The sequence below is a fragment of the Salvelinus alpinus genome, chromosome 18 (assembly GCF_045679555.1).
Source record: "Salvelinus alpinus chromosome 18, SLU_Salpinus.1, whole genome shotgun sequence".
Classification (NCBI taxonomy): Eukaryota; Metazoa; Chordata; class Actinopteri; order Salmoniformes; family Salmonidae; genus Salvelinus; species Salvelinus alpinus.
Window position 1 is genome coordinate 24,522,473 of NC_092103.1, and position 23,495 is coordinate 24,545,967.

At 42.7% G+C, this 23,495-nt stretch overlaps 1 protein-coding gene across 1 annotated transcript in view; it reads right to left on the reverse strand.

Annotated features, from left to right (window-relative positions):
• LOC139544048 (neural proliferation differentiation and control protein 1-like) overlaps positions 1-23,495 on the reverse strand; it is a 43,802-nt gene that overhangs the window by 18,824 nt on the left and 1,483 nt on the right. Inside the window, exon 2 of the mRNA XM_071350739.1 lies at positions 3,029-3,178. Within this exon, the coding sequence (XP_071206840.1) occupies positions 3,029-3,178 (150 nt within the window). The remainder of the gene's footprint in view (positions 1-3,028; positions 3,179-23,495) is intronic.

The window sequence follows — 23,495 nt, forward strand, 5'->3', positions numbered from 1 at the left end:
TGTATACATATCCAGTTATCCTGACTGGTTGCCAGCCTTATTACCAGACAGGGCCCATAGCTCCAGTGTTTACCTATGGAAGTGTATGCCTTGATGTCAAACACAGGCTTGTCTTACACACACAAAGAGTACTGTTCACTAACTGTACTCACCTAGCTACTGTTATTTACCTACCCTCTCACCTCTGCTCCTCATGGCGGCCACTGTAAAACCAGTGAATAACAGTACTACTCTTCCCTTTCTGAGAAGATACATATTGTACCTACCACCGGTGGCTGGTGGCACCTTAATTGGGGAGGATGGCTCATAGTAATGACTGGAAGAGTTAATTGAATGGTATCAAACACATCAAACACAGTTTCAAATGCTTAATACCCATTCCATTCACTCAATTTCAGCCATTATTATAAGCCGTCCTCCCCTCACCAGACTCCTGTGGAACCTACCCATGACAACTTTACCTACAAAGCATGGCACCTACACTCACATATCTGTGTATTAGTATGTGTGTGTGCGCGTGTGAAAGAGAAAACAAGAGGTAGTATGCTCATGTATGCGAGTGTGTTTGCGTTTGTGTAAATTTGTAAATGTGTGTATTACATGTTGCTGTGGAGAGTGTATTTGCTTATTTTGTGTACACCAGTGGAGGCTTCTGAGGGGAGAACGGCTCTTAATGACTGGAACGGAGTGAATGGAATGGCATCAAACCATGTGTTTGATGTATTTGATACCATTCCACCTATTCCCCTCCAGACATTATCACAAGCCCGTCCTCCCCAATTAAGGTGCCACCAACCTCCTGTGGTGTATACTGATGTGCATCCTGCTGCTCTGTCATACATAATCTAAGACATCCGAGTTGCTAGATTTAATAATGTATCCGTTTCGGCTCCACTGGGTCACATAAGCCTCTCTCTGGTCCTGCTGTGTCTGGATGGGTTCATCTCTCCATGGACAACAGCCTCTGTCTACATGTGTACTGGAGAAAACATCCATAAGCTTCCTCAATAGACACAGCCTATGGAGATAAGAGATAAGATCATGCTAAAAATAAGCACAAATATGTTTAGCACATAAAAGGTAAGGCTTTGGATGGTGACATGTCCGGATTGCTCTGATTAGGAGCACATCTCCATTGATGTACACCTCATCCTGTACATAGGGGCTGCATCCCAAATGGCACCATATGGGCCCTGGTCAAAAACAGTGTGCTATATACAGGTTGTCCTGGATGCAGAACTGAGCGATTTCCCCTTAGATAGGCCAGCTGTAAAGTCAAAATTGTTGTCTTAATTTAAGGTTAGGGTTAGGCATTAGGCTTAGCAGTGTGGTTAAGTTTAGGGTTCAGGTTAGGGTAAGGTAAAAAATCTGAATTTATGATTTTGTGGTTGTGCCAGCTAGTGACCACTCTGCAGAGCTGCCTCCAGAACAAGATTCATGACAAAAACCGCTAACCTGTGCACTATATAGGAAATACGGTACTATTTCAGACATAGCCAGCAGTCTCTGACCACATGGTAGGCTCCCCACAGGGGCAGTTTGTTCTAGCCAGCCCTCACAGGTTTATGTAACCTAGCCCAGTGGTCTGTAGCACTCATACCACACCACCACAACACACTCAAACCACACCACCACAACGACCTGGCCTTCACAATACACACACACACCGCTTCTGCTTTGTGTCAGAATTTCTGCGAATTAGATGCTCCTAGGTTGATAAACTCCCTCCTCAAACAAAGTTCTCGCTCTCCTTTTCATCCGCTCTTATTTTTCTTTCTCTCATATCTCTCTGTGTGATGCCGTGACCCCTAATCTAATGTCCTCTGCTGCAGACCCAACTAAATGATTCATCCTGGAGAGAAAGACACACAGACAGAGAGAGAGAGGCAAGGTAGAGGTGGCAGGGTAAGAGAGAATATCTCCCACTTCCTCTCTATTTCTCCTCTCCCTCTATTTCTTTCACAAACCATGGCATGCCTTGTAAAATCACAGGACAATAAAAATGAAAAATGTTATTTATTTCCACGGAGCAACACTTTTACAGAATGAAATTAGATTGTATGAAGGAGCCAGAGAGAGTGAAAGAGGGAGAGATGGAAGGGGAGAGTAACAGAGAGAAAGGGAGATATGCAGAAGAGAGAGATGCATGCAGTACTCCGGGTGATTAAATGCGGTGGTCATCTGTCTGTGGGCAGCAGGAGCGGGGATTAGAGAAACACAGGATCAAACTACAGCGCACAGAGAGAGGGAGAAATAAGGACAGATTGATGCAGAGAGCGAAAGATAGAGCTGAAGAGATCGAGGGAGAGAGAAGAATGGAGAGATCAATAGGGAGAAGGAGGGAGAGGAATTGATAAGGAAGGCGATAGAGTAAAGAAAAAAAGGGGTATCGAATAAATATAGAAGAGGGAGATTGAGAGTGAAAGCGGTAAGCAAGGAGGGGGACTGGGAGAGTGAGGGAGGAGGAGAAAGAGGAGTAGTGAGGGTTTCCTGTCTTTTTCACTGTGGACAGTGGTGTACACAGTCTGTGTCACTGTGGCTCACTATGCCCACTCTTAAAGCACAGAGTTAGTTACTCATGGCTACACCGTGAATAAAGGCACACACACACATCCAATTAAAACGGCAGCCTCTCTGCATCAGCTCATGAACCACTTTGTGTGACCAAACTGTGTTTGACCTAAGCCCATAACCCATGTCTGGATGCTCAGAGATCTGTAGCTTGACACAAGTTGTGTCCCAAATGGCACTCTATTCCCTACATAGTGCACTACTTTGACCCCTTTGTAGTTTACTAGGTAGGGAATAGTGTGCCATTTGGGATGCAAACACAACCAGGGAAAGGATGATGATTGATGTTCATTGAACATACGTAGAAAATGACCCTGTGCTGTTGAAGAAGCTTCATCAAATAAATTCAACAACATTTTTCGTAAATTACCCAAATCCCCTTGCTTTCCTACATTATAATGGAGATTGTGGGGCCGTTTGAGTGTGCATAATGTGTGTAATATCCAGACCAACATACCATGGTGATGGCGCCTCTTCCTTGCTACACACTGTCCTTCCTCGTTCTCTTCCAATGGTGTGAGGCAGGGGCCGCAGTAGGAGGTGCCAGGTTTGCAGAAGTGCCGCCCCTCACGGGCACAGTCTATGTGGTGCGGGCACTTACCCCCAGCTAAATAGAAAAAGAGAGCCAGACGTTAGATAACACTTTTGCTCACCTCCTCTAACAGAACATACTGAATCATGGTCATCATGATTCTTATGGAGTGTGTGTGAGAGGACAGGAACATGAGTGTGTCACATCATCCCCCAGGTGTCATGACAAAAGAGGCTGCTTGGAGATGACAAGATGCCATGTAGTCATGACAACTGATTGAATTAAAGATTAATTGACGCACCAGTGGCAAACGACATTTTATTATGTACAATGTAGAGGGATTTCGAATAGCAAAACCTTCTGACTGTGCTATTGTCTTCATTGCATGAACATCATGTATTGGTTAGAACTCTGTTTTCAGACACAGACCCAAGCTATAGAATTTAAAAACAGTTACCAGGGAACTGAGGAGAGCTGCTGAGGGGAGGACGAGCCCGTCCTCCCCAACTAAGGTGCCACCAACCTCCTGTGACACACACAAACATCTTCACTTGTTCCCTGGCTCAATTGACCTTAGAAAAAGTAGTCCTTCCAACCAGCAGTGTCATCTATCAAAATGATTGAAAGAATATACAATTAGACCTTCAAGGCCTAGATCGTGATGTTCTGCTGATCAGGATTATAAACCAGGTTGACAGCATGAATGCTTAAATAATTCTCCAATCTGTGATTATCAACATCCCTATCTAGCCATACCATGCCGTACATATCTAATGTGTAAGCATTGGCTGGGACACACACACACACACACACACACACACACACACACACACACACACACACACACACACACACACACACACACAGAAAGTGGGTCACAAGGTGTATTTTGTTGCAGAGGGTAGGCAAGGACATAGCAATAGACTTAGCAGCCTATCAGGGCTTAAAGAGGCAGAGTTTTAACTTTTTTTAACCTTTATTTAACTAGGCAAGTCAAGAACAAATTCTTATTTATAATGACGGCCTACCGGGGAACAGTGGGTTAACTGCCGTTCATGGGCAGAACAACAGATTTTTACCTTGTCAGCTCGGGGATTCGATCCAGAAACATTTCGGTTACTGCCTCAATGCTCTAACCACTAGGCTACCTGCCGCCCCAGAGTGGTACAGTAACCATGGGCTGTTAAAAGTGCACAGTACAGAAGGAGGGTATTCATAGAAACTCATGACCCCTAGGCTGCTGCAGAACTACAACATCTGTCGCCATAATGACCTCCATGGCAACAGGATCTCTGACATCAGGAGGTGTGAGTCACAGTAGTGTTTATGTTAGTGTGTATTGTATGTCAGTGGAGGCTGCTCCGGGGAGGACAGCTCATTAGAACGGCTATATAATGATTTCCACTTATACCGCTCCAGCCTTTAACATGAGCCCGTCCTCCCCAATTAAGGTGCCACCAACCTCCTCTGCTGTATGTGTGTATGTCATAGGCTGTGTCCAAAATCTGGATTGCCCACTACTTACTGCATACTGTGTACCAATCTTACAACATACTATTTAGAACATACTGTTTAGTAAAAATGAATGCAGTAAGCAACAAATATCAGCATACTAGGCTCATTCTACTGAGAATGTGTCATCTAATCCGCAATCGCGTTGATTCCTGCCATTCGTTAATTTTGGTATAGCGTGTCCCCTCAGCTGATTGTAGCGAATTTTGCTAAATGTGTACGACATCCTGGCATTTAAAGCCTATAAATTTCACATACTCCAATCCAGTGGAGGCTGCTGAGGGGAAGACGGCTCATAATAATGGCTGGAATGGAATCAATGGAATGGTTTCAAACACATAAAAGACATGGTTGATATCACTCCATTCCAAAGATTTTTATGAGCCATCCTTCCCTCAGCAGCCTCCACTGCGCCAATCTGTGATTGTCAACATCCCTATCTAACCATATCACCCCTTAGATCGCTCATGTTCATGCATAGGCTATTTAGAATGCAAGTACGGGTTTTCGGACACGGCCTGAGTATTAAGTGTGTGTATAAAATAATTGGTGTTTTCACTAAAGGAGTGCACCACTAAGCCGCCCACCTCCAGCTTGCCTGCCTCCCCTACTCACTGGCCTGTCCTTCTGAAGGTGGCAGTGCTTATGTTACCCAGGCCACACTGGGATCATGCACTGTTGACTGCTCCCACATGTGATGTGGCTTTGGAGGCCACATATCCTGCCCTTTGAAGGATTTTAATCCCAACTTCCCTTCATGTATATATCTCTGTCTGTCCACTTCTCTCCATCCATGGTTCTTTTCATCAAATTGTGCCAGATAATTTTTTTCTTCTTCTCTGACTGATCTGAAGACTTGTTCAGAGTGCCAAGGTCACCTGGATCATTGTCACATAATGGGGCCCAGATCATGACAAAAAAATGCAGTGCGTCTTCAGACAAGGAACTGTTTACTTTATAAAATGACGCCCATCTCTCTACTGCTCCATATCACATATTTCTGTCTGGCTTGGCTGATGTCATTATGGTAGCATGTAGTGATTCTACTGAGAATAGAGATATACACTGAGTATACCAAATATTAAGAACACCTGCTCTTTCCATGACATAGGCTGATCAAGTGGATCCAGGTGAAAGCTATGATCTCCTTATTAATGTCACCTGTTAAATCCACTTCAGTGTAGATGAAGGGGAGGGGACAGGGTAAAGAACAATTTTTAAGCCTTGAAACAATTGAGACTTGGATTGTGTATGTGTGCCATTCAGAGGGTGAATGGGCAAGACAAAAGATTTAAGTGCCATTGAACCGGGTATGGTAGTAGGTGCCAGGCACACTGGTTTGTGTCAAAAAAAACTACACCGCTACTGAGTTCTCACACTCAAATGTTTCCTGTGTGTGTATCAAGAATGGTTCACCACCCAAAGGACATCCAGCCAACTTGACACAACTGTGGGAAGCATTGAAATCAACATGGGCCAGCATCCCTGTGGAACGCTTTCGATACCTTGTTGAGTCCATGCCCCGATGATTTGAGGCTGTTCTGAAGGAAAAAGTGGTGGGGGTTGCGGGGGGTGCAACTCAATGTTAGGAAGGTGTTCCTAATGTTTGGTATACTCAGTGTAATACCAAATAAATATATCTGAAAGCATTGTTCAGATCATTATATCGGTGTTGCCTCTATGTTCTGTGGTGTAAGTATCATTAGCCTGCAGTTCTGCTATAGTTTTCTTTTTAAGCGGGAAGTTAATGTTGCACAGAAAATTGCAGCCCTGAAGACTGTGATCTTTAAGCTTTACTAACACACACACACACAAAATCCAAGTGCATCTTCCCCAGCTGAAGCACCACCTCTTTGCAGTCATAATGGTAGTGAATTAAGAGATAAGTGCATCATCAGCCCAAGGTACCACAGCATGAAGCAATTAAAGGAGAATAGTCTGAGTCACACCTAAGGCACTTCATTAAACCTGCGACTGAGGTGGGTGGAAAGAAAGAATGGTGAGAGAAAGAGAGGAGGGAGAGGCTTAATACAGAAGAGCTCATTGCTAGAGCATCACTACTGAGGCATGTGTGGAGACACTGACAGGATGGCTAAAGGCTCTAGTCAAAAGAAGTGCACTATGTAAGGGAATAAGATGCACTGTGTCTATAGGGTCTTCATGACACCATCACTGTGAGACAGCATCCTACGCACATTCCCTTTTTGTCCTCATCTTGTCAATCGCCACAAACACAATGTGATTACAAAAGGAGAGAATGTCAATAAACCATAGGTCAGGTTGTCACCTCACCATGCCTCCCACACCACTCACTAATTAGTAAACATGAAGATCTCCCCAAGAGAGAGAGAGAGAGAGAGAGAGAGAGAGAGAGAGAGAGAGAGAGAGAGAGAGAGAGAGAGAGAGAGAGAGAGAGAGAGAGAGAGAGAGAGAGAGAGAGAGAACCATTCGGTCAGGTGGGACCAGAGAGGTGTAAATACAGTTATGTAATGCCAGAATAAGTCGATATGAGACATGAAAAATGACTATTCTAGCCATCTGCTGCCTGCCAGGCTGTGCAATCATAAACAGTTCTAAGAAGGGCAGACCAGCAAACAGTGCCATGACATGTGTACCACAGATGGTGAAAAACACTGATGTGGCAATGTTGACCGTTTGTTGACTTAAGGTGGTATCATCAGAAGTCATGAGAAACGCTGGCAAATTACACCAATCAGTGCATAGGAGGAGTGGAGTGGGCCTCCTATACAATTACATTTTAGTCATTTAGCAGAAGCTCTTATCCAGATGAAGTGAGACAACCACATACTGTATCAGTCATAGTAAGCACATTTTCCTCCAAAAACGATCTATCGGCAAACTCAGTGCTAGTAAGAGAGAGGAGAGTCTATGGACACGCCTGGTGCCCAAAATTGATGACGTATGTATGTTGCGCAGTGAGAGTTGAGTAGGGACGAATGGATTCGGTTCAGTCATTCTAATGAGCACTCCCCAGCTAACTATTCTGAACTAAAATATGAAAGCAACATGTAAAGTGTTGGACCCATGCTTCATGAGAATTGTCAGACATTTTTCCAACGCACAAAAAGTATATTTCTCTCAAACTTTGTGCACAGATTTGTTTACATCCTGTTAGTGAGCAATTCTCCTTTGCCAAGATAATCCATCCACCTGACAGGTGTGGCAAATCAAGAAGCTGAAAAAGTCAATGTCCGCGCCACCATGGACATCTAATTAACATAATAAAATCTGTCAGTTTAAGCTAGTGCATCTGACCGTAAGGCGCTACAGAGGGTAGTGTGTACGGCCCAGTACGTCACTGGGGCCAAGCTTCCTGCCATTCAGGACCTCTACACCAGGCGGTGTCATAGGAAGCCCCCCAAAAAATGTCAGAGACTCCAGTCACCCAAGTCATAGACTGTTCTCTCTGCTACCGCACGGCAAGCAGTACCGGAGCGCCAAGTCTAGGACCAAAAGGCTCCTTAACAGCTTCTACCCCCAAGCCATAAGACTGCTGAACAATTAATGCCCACCGGACTATTTACAGTGGCTTGCGAAAGTATTCACCCCCTTGGCATTTTTCCTATTTTGTTGCCTTACAACCTGGAATTAAAATAGATTTTTTGGGGGTGTGTATCATTTGATTTACACAACATGCCTACCACTTTGAAGATGCAAAATATTTCTTCTTGTGAAGCAAACAAGAAATAAGACAAAAAACATCAAACTTGAGCATGCATAATTATCCCCCCCCTTGGGGTATGTCTCTATAAGCTTGGCACATCTAACCACTGGGATTTTTGCCCATTCTTCAAGGCAAAACTGCTCCAGCTCCTTCAAGTTGGATGGGTTCCGCTGGTGTACAGCAATCTTTTAGTCATACCACAGATTCTCAATTGGATTGAGGTCTGGGCTTTGACTAGGCTATTCCAAGACATTTAAATGTTTCCCCTTAAACCAATTGAGTGTTGCTTTAGCAGTATGCTCAGGGACATTGTCCTGCTGGAAGGTGAACCTCCATCCCAGTCTCAAATATCTGGAAGACTGTAACAGGTTTCCTTCAGGAATTTCCCTATGTTTAGCACCATCCATCATTCTTTCAATGCTGACCAGTTTCCCAGTCCCTGCCGATGAAAAACATCCCCACAACATGATGCTGCCACCACGCTTCACTGTGGGGATGGTGTTCTCTGGGTGATGAGAGGTGTTGGGTTTGCGCCAGACATAGCGTTTTCCTTGATGGCCAAAAAGCTACATTTTAGTCTCATCTGACCAGAGTACATTCTACATTCTGAGTCTCCCACATGCCTTTTGGCAAACACCAAACGTGTTTGCTTATTTTTTTCTTTAAGCAATGGCTTTTTTGTCACCACTCTTCTGTAAAGTACAACTCTGTGGAGTGTATGGCTTAAAGTGGTCCTATGGACAGATACTCCAATCTCCGCTGTGGAGCTTTGCAGCTCCTTCAGGGTTATCTTTGGTCTTTTTGTTGCCTCTCTGATTAATGCCCTCCTTGCCTGGTCCGTGAGTTTTGGTGGGCGGCCCTCTCTTGGCAGGTTTGTTTTTTTTTCCATAAAAAAAAAAAAAAAGATTTAAAATGGTGTTCCGTGGGATGTTCAAAGTTTCTGATATTTTTTTATAACCCAACCCTGATCTGTACTTCTCCACAACTTTGTGCCTGACCTGTTTGGAGAGTTCCTTGGTCTTCATGGTGCCGCTTGCGTGATGGTGCCCCTTGCTTAGTAGTGTTGCAGACTCTGGGGCTGTTCAGAACAGGTGTATATATACTGAGATCATGTGACACTTAAATAAAGTCCACCTGTGTGCAATCTAACTAATTATGTGACTTCTGAAGGTAATTGGTTGCACCAGATCTTATTTAGAGGCTTCATAACAAAGGGGGTGAATACATATGCATGCACCACTTTACCGTTTGTAATTCACTTCACCAATTTGGACTATTTTGTTTGTCAGTTACATGAAATCCATTTAAATTACAGGTTGTAATGCAACAAAATAGGAAAAACGCCAAGGGGGATGAATACTTTTGCAAGGCACTGTACATTGACACCCCTCCCCCATTGGTTTTGTACACTGCTTCTACTTGCTGTTTATTATCGATCCATAGTCACTTCACCCCTACCTACATGTACAATTTACCTCGACTAACCTGTACCCCGCACATTGACCCGGTTACAGCCTCTTTATTGTTATTTTATTGTGTTACCATATTATTAATATAATAAAAAGTAAACATTTTCTTAACTCTTTCTTGAACTACACTGTTGGTTAAGGGCTTGTAAGTAAGCATTTCACGGTAAGGTCTACACTTGTTGTATTCGGCACGTGACAAATAAGTTTGATTTTGATTTGTGATCCATTTTTTGCATAAGATGCATCTCAATCCATCGCATCTGCCTATGTCACACTTTCGCATCTGCGGTGAAAGATCTAGTGGTGTTTATCAGTCCATGAGACATCTCAAAAATCGTTATTCTCACGGTTTGGCCTAGAAAACTATTATGACCCTTCTATGGAAAGACGAGACTCTCACGAACAAGATGGTGTTCTCTGTTTTGCTCTACGACCCCCACAAATGTCTTGGACTCGTCTGAAGTCTGTAAAGCCGATCTGCCAACTTCTGTCTGTAGTGTCCGAACAGTTTGGACTACACACTAATATGACCCCTCTGCGTAAAGGCGAGACTCTCACAAACATGTACATGTTGGTTAGCTTGCACTAGAACTCCCATACATTTTATTATGGAAGTACAGTATATATGGAGATGGTTTAGTGACAAAAATAAGGTGTTTAATACATGTAAAAAAATATATATATAAAAAAATCCTAATCTTTCTTGTATCTCAGATATAGGACAGACACTTCTGAACAAACTTTCTTAGAATTGTTTGGGTGGACCATCTGTTGTTCCATGTAGTGAATATGTTATTCAATGCATTTGTATGGGCTAATTTCTGTAAGGCCAAAAATGTTTTTTGATACTTCAAGGGGTCTTACAATTCCAAATCAAATAGTAAAATGATCCTTGGTATGATCTTCTTAAAACAATTCCATATAGCTTAGTAGTACACCCCTGACTTAGACAGGGCTTAGACTCTTATGGGTTGCATGATCACTACACAGGTGCACCATGTGCTGGGTACAATTAAAGGACACTAAAATTAGCAGTTTGTCACACAACACAATGCCACAGATGTCTCAAGTTGAGGGAGTGTGCAATTGGCATGCTGACTGCAGGAATGTCCACCAGAGTTGTTGCCAGAGAATTTAATGTTAATTTCTCTACCATAGAGAATTTGGCAGTACGTCCAACCGGCATCACAAGTGTAACCACTCCAGCCCAGGACATCCACACCCAGCATCTTCACCTGCTGGATCGTGTGAGACCAGCCACCAACTGTGGGTTTGCACAACTGAAGAATTTCTGTACAAACTGTCAGAAACGGTCTCAGGGAAGCTCATCTACGTGCTCGTCATCCTCACCAGGGTTTTGACCTGACTGCAGTTCGACGTTGTAACCAACTTCGGTGGGCAAATGCTCACATTCGATGGCCAATGGCATGCTAGAGAAGTGTGCTCTTCAAGGATGAATCCCGGTTTCAACTGTACCGGGCAAATGGCAGACAGCGCGTTTGGATGTTTGCTGACTTCAACGTTGTGAACAGAGTGCCCCCATGGTGGCGGTGGGGTTATGGTATGGGCAGGCATAAGCTACAGACATGGTTGTGCCATTCATCCACCGCATCACCTCATGTTTCAGCATGATAATTCACGACACCATGTCACATGGATTTGTACACAATTCCTGGAAGCTGAAAATGTTCCAGTTCTTCCATGGCCTTCATACTCACCAGACATGTCACCCATTTAGCATGTCTGGGATGTTCTGGATCGACGTGTACGACAGCATGTTCCAGTTCCGTCAATATCCAGCAATTTCGCATAGCCATTGAAGAGGAGTGGGACAACATTCCACAGACCACAATCAACAGCCTGATCAACTCTATACGAAGAAGATGCGTCGCGCTGCAAGTGGCAAATGGTGGTCACACCAGATACTGACTGGTTTTCTGATTCACGCCCCTTTTTTTTTCTTCTTCAAAGGTACTCGTGACAATTAGATACATATCTGCATTACCAGTCATGTGAAATCAATAGATTAGGGCCCAATTTATTTATTTAAATGGACTGATTTCCTTATATGAACTGTAACTAAAATCTTTGAAATTGTTGCATGTTGCGATTATATATATTTTTCAGTGTAGTTTTGCTTGTTTCTATAAACGTCAGCTAGAATTTGACTTGTTGGGACTTGGGAGTGTTCAGAATCATTTTGTTTTTTTCAGACTACAAAAGCAATATATATGCTTTAGCTGTCACCCTGGCCTGATATTATCTAGCTACTTCCCTCTACAGTAAGTTACTGCAGTACAGCAGTGCCCGGCAAGCGGGACTGAGGTGCACATTGTTCCGTGTTGTGTTGCCGGCTTGCAGCGCAAACTCTTCCCATTGAGCAGTAGACTGTATCACGGTGACATCCAGGTGGTTACTACCAATATTACAAGTTATTTATTGTGTAGGCTGCAATCTTACTTGAAATAAAATCAAGTGGGATGGAACAACATTTCCACATTAGCTACCTACAGCGACATACGACACAGCTGCCCGGTGAAGCAACTGCTACCGAGTGGAAAGCAACAGTGGGAAGCACCTCTATACAACACCGTTGCACTTGTCATTACATTAGCTAATTGACATGTCACGGTTGGCATGTAACTACAAGTTATTTCTCTCTTGTCCATTGAAATAAACAACTTTTTTACCCATTTTAACTAATGCCATGCTAATGTTGTTGCCAGTTAGCAAGCATAAACTAGCTATGCAGCTGGGAGGGCTCTTCAGGACGACTAACAGAACCGAATCCATTCGTCTCCACTCGACTCTCAGTTGCGCGACATACGTCATCAATTTGGGCACTAGCCTTTCCCAGTAAGAAATGTCCAGAACTCTATGTGCCCTGTTCAAAAGTATTGCGCTATACAGGGACCTATTTTGGACAGACGCCTACTGTAACTGTACTTTCTCCCCCACCTGGTCTCAGAGCACTTATTATTATGTACTTAACCCCCCCTCCACTGGTAGAGTATAGAGTGGTGCAGTGGCGTGAGAGGGGGTGCAGGAAGCTGAAAGGGCAGCAGGGTTATGCTGTCCCATTGTGTGGACTTCCTGTCTCTAGTTAAACAGGAACTGAGCCATGCACTCCAAGTCAAGTGGCTACAGCCAGCAGCATCATGAAGGACTGAAGATACCTTTGAAATGGATATGATTATGTCTGTTTCAGACAGTCTCTTGGATATACACTGTATGCCTACGTCTGTATATGAAGTGTCACATATTTTACACAGCAAGGATGATCAAGTCATTGATCGCAGCCCAATTTAAAATAATTAAGAAAATATAGATAGCCCATGTAACAAACAGCCAGTACTCAGAGTATTATTTATTTGGTTTTATTCTATAACAATGGTCATGTCACAAAGACATGTTTCAACCACAAAGAGATAAAAAAATGCTATGAAATAGAACATAAGAACTACCCACATAAAAATACTAGTTTACTATAGAACTTATACATTTGCATAAACACTGCCCATTCCCTTCCCCATATATTTATATACTGTAGTATATAAATATACTATTACTACAGTATTTATACACTTGCATACTATAGTATTTTTTCATGTAGGTAGGCCTAACTGTATTTGTTAAAGCTGACCGTCATTACGCATTATAGTCCTAGAAGGCCGGACGATTTCGCTTGGTTTACTGGGGGTTTTCAAAACTCAGTGCAAGAAAGTCCCTATCAGACCAAGCTGTTCCTATTTTCATGATTCAGGTTCAGTCTGGTGATTCAACCATGACCCTGAGAAGGCCTGACAAGAGTCTGTAGCAATGGCACTTTCTTGTTAATAAGTCCTTCAAATGTGTCAAAGAAGCAAAGATAGCCCTTGAGGCTCACACAGCACCTGTTTAAATACATTTACAGTGCAAGCACATACACTCACAGTCACACATAACCTCACAACACGACTAAAAAACGACAAGAAAGTGAATTCAGACAAGTGAAAGAATTTGTTCCTGAATAGTGGTCTTTTCACAATTTTATTCCAACCTCAGTGTGGAAATATACAGTACCAGTCAGAAGATTGGACACACCTACTCATTCAAGTTTTTTTATTTTTTTTATTTTTTACAATTTTCTACATTGTAGAATAATAGTAAAGACATCAAAACTAAAACTCATCAAAAAAAAGAAACGTCCCTTTTTCTGGACCCTGTCTTTCAAAGATAATTCGTAAAAATACAAATAACTTCACAGATCTTCAATGTAAAGGGTTTAATTAAACACTGTTTTCCATGCTTGTTCAATGACCCATAAACAATTAATGAACATGCACCTGTGGAACGGTCGTTAAGACACTAACAGCTTATAGACGGTAGGCAATTAAGGTCACAGTTATGAAAACTTAGGACACTAAAGAGGCCTTTCTACTGACTCTGAAAAACACCAAAAGAAAGATGCCCAGGGTCCCTGCTCATCTGTGTGAATGTGCCTTAGGCATGCTGCAAGGAGGAATGAGGATTGTAGATGTGGCCAGGGCAATACATTGCAATGTCCGTACTGTGAGACACCTAAGACAGCGCAGGGAGACAGGATGGACAGCTGATCGTCCTCGCAGTGGCAGACCAGTTGTAACACCTGCACTGGATCGGTACATCCGAACATTACACCTGCAGGACAGGTACAGGATGGCAACAACAACTGCCCGAGTTATACCAGGAGCGCACAATCCCTCCATCAGTGCGCAGACTGTCCGCAATAGGCTGAGAGGCTGGACTGAGGGCTTGTAGGCCTGTTGTAAGGCAGGTCCTCACCAGACATCACCGGTAACAACGTCGCCTATGGGAACAAAACCACCGTTACTGGACCAGACAGGATTGGCAAAAAGTGCTCTTCACTGACGAGTCGCGGTTTTGTCTCACCAGGGGTGATGGTCGGATTCGCGTTTATCGTCGAAGGAATGAGCGTTACACCGAGGCATGTACTCTGGAGCGGGATCGATTTGGAGGTGGAGGGTTCGTCATGGTCTGGGGCGGTGTGTCACAGCATCATCGGACTGAGCTTGTTGTCATTGTAGGCAATCTCAACGCTGTGCGTTACAGGGTAGAAAACAGTAAAAAATTAAGAAAAACCCTGGAATGAGTAGGTGTGTCCAAACTTTTGACTGGTTCTGTATATACTGTAAAACACAGGGAAATCAAGATTTTGACTGCACTGGGCCTTTAAACCTCAAATACACCACAAGTTTTACATTTCCTGCATAACTCACTCACTCAAATTAGCAGAAAACATACAGTACAATATAGACAGCATTGAATTAAGATGCAGTGGGTTGAGTCTGGTTAAATGTCTCTGGATCAATATTAGGCATCCCATTGCCAGCTACACTACTGTTTTCCCTTGGGCTGGCTGGGAGAAACTGGCTTGTTTCATCTGAGGCTTCAGAGTTGTCATGGCAACAAGTCCCTGCCTGACCAATTGTGTTGTGAAAAAAACTTCCTTTCTTCCTCCTTGCCCCTTACACCTATCAAACAACACTTGTTCAGGAGGATTGGAATCAGGAAAACGAATCAATATTAACTCCTTTCTGATTGTTACTTAAGAGATTTTGAAAAACTTTTTTCTAAGGAATCTTTCTGAGAGCAACACCCTCCACTGAATACTATAGACCATTTTAATTTCTCTCTGCATCTATAGACCTAATCTCAAAAAGGTATGACATGTATAGCTCACATTTGGCCAGGTTAATAATTATCTATGAGTTCTAGCTTATAGTTGAAACATTACATCACATTGAAGCACTTACAATTTCAGAATACAGATGTAGGATCTTAATTTTATCACCCTGTAGCAGGAAAACCTTTCTGCAATACAGGATAATAAAAGTGTGTAGTGTATTGTTTAAAGGCCCAGTGCAGTCAAAAACGAGATTTACTGTGTTTTATATATATTTCCACATGAGGTTGGAATAATACTGTGAAATTGTGAAAATTATGATAATGCCCATTTAGTGTAAGAGCTGTTTGAAAAGACCACCTAAAATTTCAACCTGTTTTGGTGATATTGAGTTTTGGCCTGCCTGGTGACATCACCTGGTGGTAAATTAGTTAATAGACCAATAAGAAAGAGTGCCAAAACTCTCAGTTGGATTGCAGAGTGAAGGAAAACAGCCAACAAGTGCTCAGCGTATGTGGATACTCCTTCAAGACTGTTGGAAAAGCATTTCAGATGAAGCTGGTTGAGAGAATGCCAAGCCTGTGCAAAGCTGCCAATAACAGTAATTAACTCAGACCACTCCCAGACAGACCTAGAAAATTATTGTTTGAGAAATTGCTCTTTGCTAAGAAGCTATTTTTGTTCTTTATGACCATTTTAATTTAAAGCAATCACAGTAAGGTACTTAATTGTTACCCAGAAATTATTTGATATTGAGATTAAATAAACAAAAAACAAAAAAACAGCTGCCTTGCTGTAGCAAACTGGCTCAAGTTAAGCATTATAGGTTTGCTTCCAGCTGCCATGTGGGTTCAAGACCAGGATTTGTGTAATTTCACTGCCAAGTTCCTCATTCCATCTTTTTACTGTAATCACCTATTCTTCTTACCCCTCCTGAACCCGTAACTGATCTCAGAGCATATAACAGCATGTGACCACTTATAGTCCCTGTATGGAGTACACATAACTGAATCTTATAAAAATAGTCAAAGCCCCAAGACGCACTTAAAAAAAAACAGACATGGATAAGAGACCTGAAGAAGAGGAGTACATTATTGTCCATTTTCCTTTCCAAAATGTGTCTTATTTGGTTTCAAGCCAACCTCCTGAGACACACACACATACACCCAAGAGGTTGGAAGCCAGGGTCAGCCACAGTGCAGGGCCCCTGGAGAAGATTGCATTGTCCGTACTCTTCTAAAATAGTCTTAAATATCTATCTAGGTTTCCATCCAACTGGGAACAGATTTTCAAGCCTATATAAAATAAAATAAAATATATATAATGCGCATTTTCCCACCAGAGGTGTGTTTCCATCAAACTGACTTTTTGTTGGTAAAATGCTGTGCGTGATGACGTAGTGCACATCAAATAAATGTTTAACCTTTGTAACAATTGTACTTATGTTCAGTGGTGGAAAAAGTACATAATTGTTATACTTGAGTAAAAGTAAAGATACATTAATAGAAAATGACTCAAGTAAAAGTCACCCAGTAAAATACTACTTGAGTAAAACAAAAATTATTTGGTTCTAAATATACTTAAGTATCAAAAGTAAATGTAATTGATCAAATGTACTTAAGTAACAAAAGTAAAATTACAAATAATTTCTAATTCCTTATATTAAGCAAACCAGACGTCACCATTTTCTTGTTTTTTTTAATTTACGTATAGCCAGGGGCACACTCCAACAGTCAGACATAATTTACGAACGAAGCATTTGTGTTTAGTGAGTCCTCCAGATCAGAGGCAGTAGGGATGACGAGGGATGTTCTCTTGATAAGTGCGTGAAATAAAACTAAAATGGCGCCGGAGCAGAAGACAGATGTTTTACGTGCCTACAACCGATTGTGTTTTTTTGTTAGTTTATCTGCGTTGTTTGTAACTTAGTTTTTGACTATTTTTGTACAAAATGTTGCCGCTACCGTCTCTTATGACCGAAAATAACTTCTAGACATCAGGACTGTGATTACTCACCACGGACTAGCAGAATCCTTTTTCTTCTTTCACGACTATGACGAGCGTGAGGATATAGGGCTTCATCGGGAACAGGCCGCGACCCCAGTGATCTGCGTGAAGAGGTGGAGAAAGAGAGTCCGGAGGGCAGGCTGCCTTCTGAGGAGTAGGAGGTGAGCGAATGAACCCCCACTCCCCTCAATTCTGCTCGCAAACATGCTATCTTTGGACAATAAAATGGATGAGTTATTGGTAAGATTAAACTACCAACGGGACATTAAAAACTAACATCTTATCCTTCACAGAGTCGTGGCTGAACAACGACAATATCAACATACAGCTGGCTGGTTATACAATGTACCGGCAGGATAGAACAGCGGCGTCTGGTAAGACAATGGGCGGCGGTCTATGCATTTTTGTAAACAACAGCTGGTGCACGATATCTAAGGAAGTCTTGAGCCATTGCTCGCCTGAGGTAGAGTTTCTCATGATAAGCTGCAGACCACATTACCTACCGAGAGATTGTGAGCTGTTTACATACCACCACAGTCAGAGGCTGGCACCAAGATAGCATTGAATGAGCTGTATTCCGCCATAAGCAAACAAGAAAACACTCACCCAGAGGCAGCACGTCTAGTAGCTGGGGACTTAATGCAGGGAAATTTCTATCAACATTTCTATCAAAATGTGCAACCAGAGGGAAAAGAACTCTAGACCACCTATACTCCACACACAGAGATGCATACAAAGCTCTCCATTTGGCAAATGTGAGCATAATTCTATCCTCCTGATTCCTGCTTACAAGCAAAAATTAAAGCAGGAAGCACCAGTGACTAGATCAATAAAAAAGTGGTCAGATGAAGCAGATGCAAAGCTACAGGACTGTTTTGCTAGCATAGACTGGAATATGTTCCGGGATTCCGCCAATGGCATTGAGGAGTACACCACATCTGTCATTGGCTTCATCAATAAGTGCATCGATGACGTCGTCCCCACAGTGACAGTACATACCCCAACCAGAAACCATGGATTACAGGCAGCATCCGCACTGAGCTAAAGCTGCCACTTTCAAGGAGCGGTACTCTAACTGAGAAGCTTATAAGAAATCCCGCTATGCCCTCCGACGAACCATCAAACAGGCAAAGCTTCAATACAGGACTAAGATCGAGTCATACTACACCGGCTCTGACGCTCGTCAGATGTGGCAGGACCTGCAAACTATTACAGACTACAAAGGGAAGCACAGCCAAGAGCTGCCCAGTGACACGAGCCTACCAGATGAGGTAAACTACTTCTATGCTCGCTTCGAGGCAAAGAACACTGAAACATGCATGAGAGCATCAGCTGTACCGGAAGACTGTGTGATCACGCTCTCCTCAGCCGATGTGAGTAAGACCCTTAGACAGGTCTACATTCACAAGGCTGCAGGGCCAAACGAATTACCAGGACGTGTACTGCGAGCATGCACTGACCAACTAGCAAGTGTCTTCACTGACATTTTCAACCTCTCCCTGTCCGGGTCTGTAATATCAACATGTTTCAAGCAGACCACAGTAGTGCCTGTGCCCAAGAACACTAAGGTAACCTGCCTAAATAACTACCAACCCGTAGCACTCACGCATGTAGCCATGAAGTGCTTTGAAAGGCGGGTCATGGCTCACATCAGCACCATCATCCCAGAAACCCTAGACCCACTCCAATTTGCATACCGCTCCAACAGATCCACAGATGATGCAGTCTCTATTGCACTCCACACTGCCCTTTCCCACCTGGACAGAAGGAACACCTATGTGAGAATGCTATTCATTGACTACAGCTCAGTGTTCAACACCATAGTGCCCTCAAAGCTCATCAATAAGCTAAGGAACCTGGGACTAAACACCTCCCTCTGCAACTGGATCCTGGACATCCTGACGGGCCGTCACCAGGTGGTAAGGGTAGGTACAACACATCCACTACACTGTTCCTCAACACAGGGGCCCCTCAGGGGTGCGTGCTCAGCCCCCTCCTGTACTCCCTGTTCACTCATGACTGCATGGCCAGGCACGACTCCAACACCATCATTACATTTGTCGATGACACAACAGTGGTAGGTCGGATCACCGACAACGACGAGACAGCCTATAGGGAGGAGGTCAGAGACCTGTCCGTGTGGTGCCAGGACAACAACCTCTCCCACAACGTGATCAAGACAAAGGAGATGATTGTGGACTACAGGAAAAAGGAGGACCGAGCACGCCTCCATTCTCATTGACGGGGCTGCAGTGGAGCAGGTTGAGAGCTTCAAGTTCCTTGGTGTCCACATCACCAACAAACTATCATGATCCAAGCACACCATGACAGTCGTGAAGCGGGCACGACAAAACCTATACCCCCTCAGGAGACTGAAAAGATTTGGCATGGGTCCTGAGATCCTGAAAAGGTTCTACAGCTGCAACGTCGAGAGCATCCTGACTGGTTGCATCACTGCCTGGTATGGCAACTGCTCGGCCTCCGACCGCAAAGCACTACAGAGGGTAGGGCGAACGGCCCAGTACATCAGTGGGGCCAAGCTTCCTGCCATCCAGGACCTCTATACCAGGCGGTGTCAGAGGAAGGTCCTGAAAATTGTCAAAGACTCCAGCCACCTTAGTCATAGACTGTTCTCTCTGCTACCACATGGCAAGCGGTACCGTAGCACCAAGTCTAGGTCCAAGAGGCTTTTAAACAGCTTCTACCCCCAAGCCATAAGACTCCTGAACATCTAGTCAAATGGCTACCCAGACTATTCACACTGCCACCCCCCCTTCCCCTCCACTCTCTGTTGTCATCTATGCATAGTCACCTTAACTCTATCTACATACTACCTCAACTAACCGGTGTCCCCGCACATTGACTCTGTACTGGCACCCCCCTGTATATATTGTCATTTTTTACTGCTCCTCTTTAATTACTTGTTACTTTTATCCATATTTTTTTTGAATTGCACTGTCGGTTAGGGGCTCGTAAGTAAACATTTCACTGTAAGGTCTACACCTGTTGTATTCGGCGCATGTGACTAGATGTGATTAGATTTGAATTGGACCATTTTCATGTCCTGCTAAGCATTCAAAATGTAACGAGTACTTGTAGTTGTCAGCGAAAATGTATGGAGTAAAAAGTACATTATTTTCTTTAGGAATGTAGTGGAGCAAAAGTAGTCAAAAATAAAAATAGTAAAGTAAAGTACAGATACCAAACAAAACTACTTAAGTAGTACTTTAAAGTATTTTTACTTAAGTACTTTACACCAATGATTATGTCCTCGTCACCTAAGCTAAAGTTAGGCCCGATTATCAATAACCAGACAATGTTTATGAAACTGTTTATGAGAAGCACATGTATTTATTGAATATAATGTGGGATTAGGGATGTATTTCGACGTCTTGATTGTTGATCACCTGCAAATGAGAGGAGACTTGTGAGAGTTGGTGGTCGCATGCTGTCAATGGGTTTGTGCGCGCAAAACCTATAGTTGTGCATCGCCCACTATATAACTTAATGCTCATGTATTTATGACTAGGAAGTACAACTGTGATGTAATCATGTTTGAAGATTAAATGTAGATTCTTAACTTGTTATCCTCGTTTATTGAAGAGGGTTCTGTTTATTTCCTGGTCTGAGAATTGACGGCCAAAAGGGGCGCGGTCGAGCACATAGTTAATGTATGGTACGTGTAATGCGGTAGTAGCTTATCCCGGGGGACATACATGTTTATATCCCAGGTTGTATTTATGCTTAAAGCAAGTGGAGCAGCTTTATTGATATGTGTGCTGGTATGAAAACATAGTGTATGTTTATGAACTTAACATGTTGTATTGAATTTCCTGCATTGTTAATGTTAATTGATCATGATGTGATACGGTTCATCCTATTGGCTGATACCCACAATGTATGTGTATCTAAACCCTGTTCATTGTTTGGGATTGGACAGGGAACTGGTTGGCATGCTGCTGGGTTACAGTACATTTGAGGCCTGGATTTTGTTTGAAGCGCTCTATTAGGTTCAGTTTGTATTCCTGTTGCAATATCCAGTTTGTTATTTTCTTATGTAAATATTTGTACAGTTCCCTGGCTATCTTCACTTTTGCTAATAAAAGCCTCACTTGGGGCAAGAAAAGTAAAGAACTGCTGTTTCCGCCTCACTGTTAAAAATCGAACAGCATGGTCAAACTCACAGCCTTAAAGGAGAATTTTGCTTTTCTTCAACCAAATCTCAATTTTTTATGTAAATGATGTGTTATAGACATTTTTTTAGCAATTTCACTTGTTTTTGAGAAACTTACCCCAAATACGTCCTTTTAGAAATGGACAACATACAATATACAAAATATAATAAGAAAAATAAATTTATCAACATAGAGGTATCCAATCATGACTCTTAACTGATCAAGGGGGACCAGAACATCTCATTTCAGAGAGCTCTGGAAGTTGTTCCACATAATGGGCACAAAAAAACTAAAAGCAACTTTACCCAACTGTGTGGAGACTGAAGGGGCCTCCAGTGTTATCCAAGCCTGGTTGTGGTAAGTTTCTCAAAAACAAGTAAAATCGTTTAACAAAACGTGTCTGGACACTTCTATAACATGCCATTTACATAAAAACCGAATTAAAAGCAAACTTTCCCTATCTGGTTTCGGCACATGTTCTCTAGACAACAGTTTGCTGACAAAGTGGACAGGGTAGGTTGTATGATGAAATATAAATAAGAGCAATATCATTTTTATTTGATATTGCCAGCCAAGCGTCGATCATCATGTCACCAGCATTCAAATAAAACCCTCAATATTTATAGAACATTTGCATTAAGCTCATCACCGTCCATCCCTTAACCACCATGAAGTTCATCATAACTTATTTAATCTACCTATAAACGCATAATGCTTTTCCACGTCATGGTAGTACAATGTATAGCATATCATTGCGTGACTCCAAGTTTACTTCGACATGATGGTTTATTATATAAATATTTGAACATGAAAGAGTTCCCACCGCAATTGTTGCATAATTGATTATACCGACACAAAAATATCCTACCATGTCGAATGAACAACTTGTCTGTTGACATTTCTGAAATTGTACCAACACTTCATGTTTCCACCAAACCTGTCATGGTCTTTTTTTCATACAGCATGACTTTACTCGCATAAAACCTTCGATGGAAACATGGTTAGAGAGAAAGAGAGAGAGACACCCCTTCAGTAGTGCGAGTCAGTGGTCTACGTGGGCCTCTGTCACAGTGTCAGTTCAGACCCTTAACTATTTCCATCTGCTCTCTCTGCCTGGCCCCATAGGTGATGCAAAATCTGGACAGTATCTGGGTCACAAAAGTGTGTGTGCGTGCGTGCATGTTATTTGTGACTAGCAATAACAGTTAAACTGTAATCTCTCCCTCTAACAGAAGCAAGCCCCCAGGCGACTGATCACTGAATAGTGACAAGATTGCCAGAAAACCACACAAAGGCACTGCCTTTGCAATGATAAACCTGACATTTGAAAATAAAACACTGATGACAACAGGGAGAATCAGCTAAAAGTAGGGCCCGAGAGAGAATATGTTTATAATGTGTTGTTCATCAACAGAAGCCAGTTGAATAAGACAGCGGGCATTTTTACAGTGGAGAAGCTCTCAGAACACAAAAGTGGTGCCAATGCAAATACAGGTTGATTTATATGATGCATTTCCATCGCTGGCTTTCATTCTCTTTGACAGTACTCGGCTTACATAACATGAACATGTTAGCAATTCAACAGCCTGCTTATAGTCAATCAGGATGATGATACACCCATAACAAAACCTAATGGTAAACATTGTCTGAATGCCTGAAACCTTACTCTGAAGCTTCAACAAACAGTACAGGCCAACATACAGGAGGTCTGTGTACACATGTATTGTAGAGATATACATTGCACACATAGAGGTCCACCATTTTGGGATTATACTGTATATGCCGGAGTTACACTATATTAAAGAGTGTATGAGTGTGTTTGAGTTATTGTGGGGAACAGCATGAGTGTATACGATTTAAAGAGTGCCACTGCTAATGG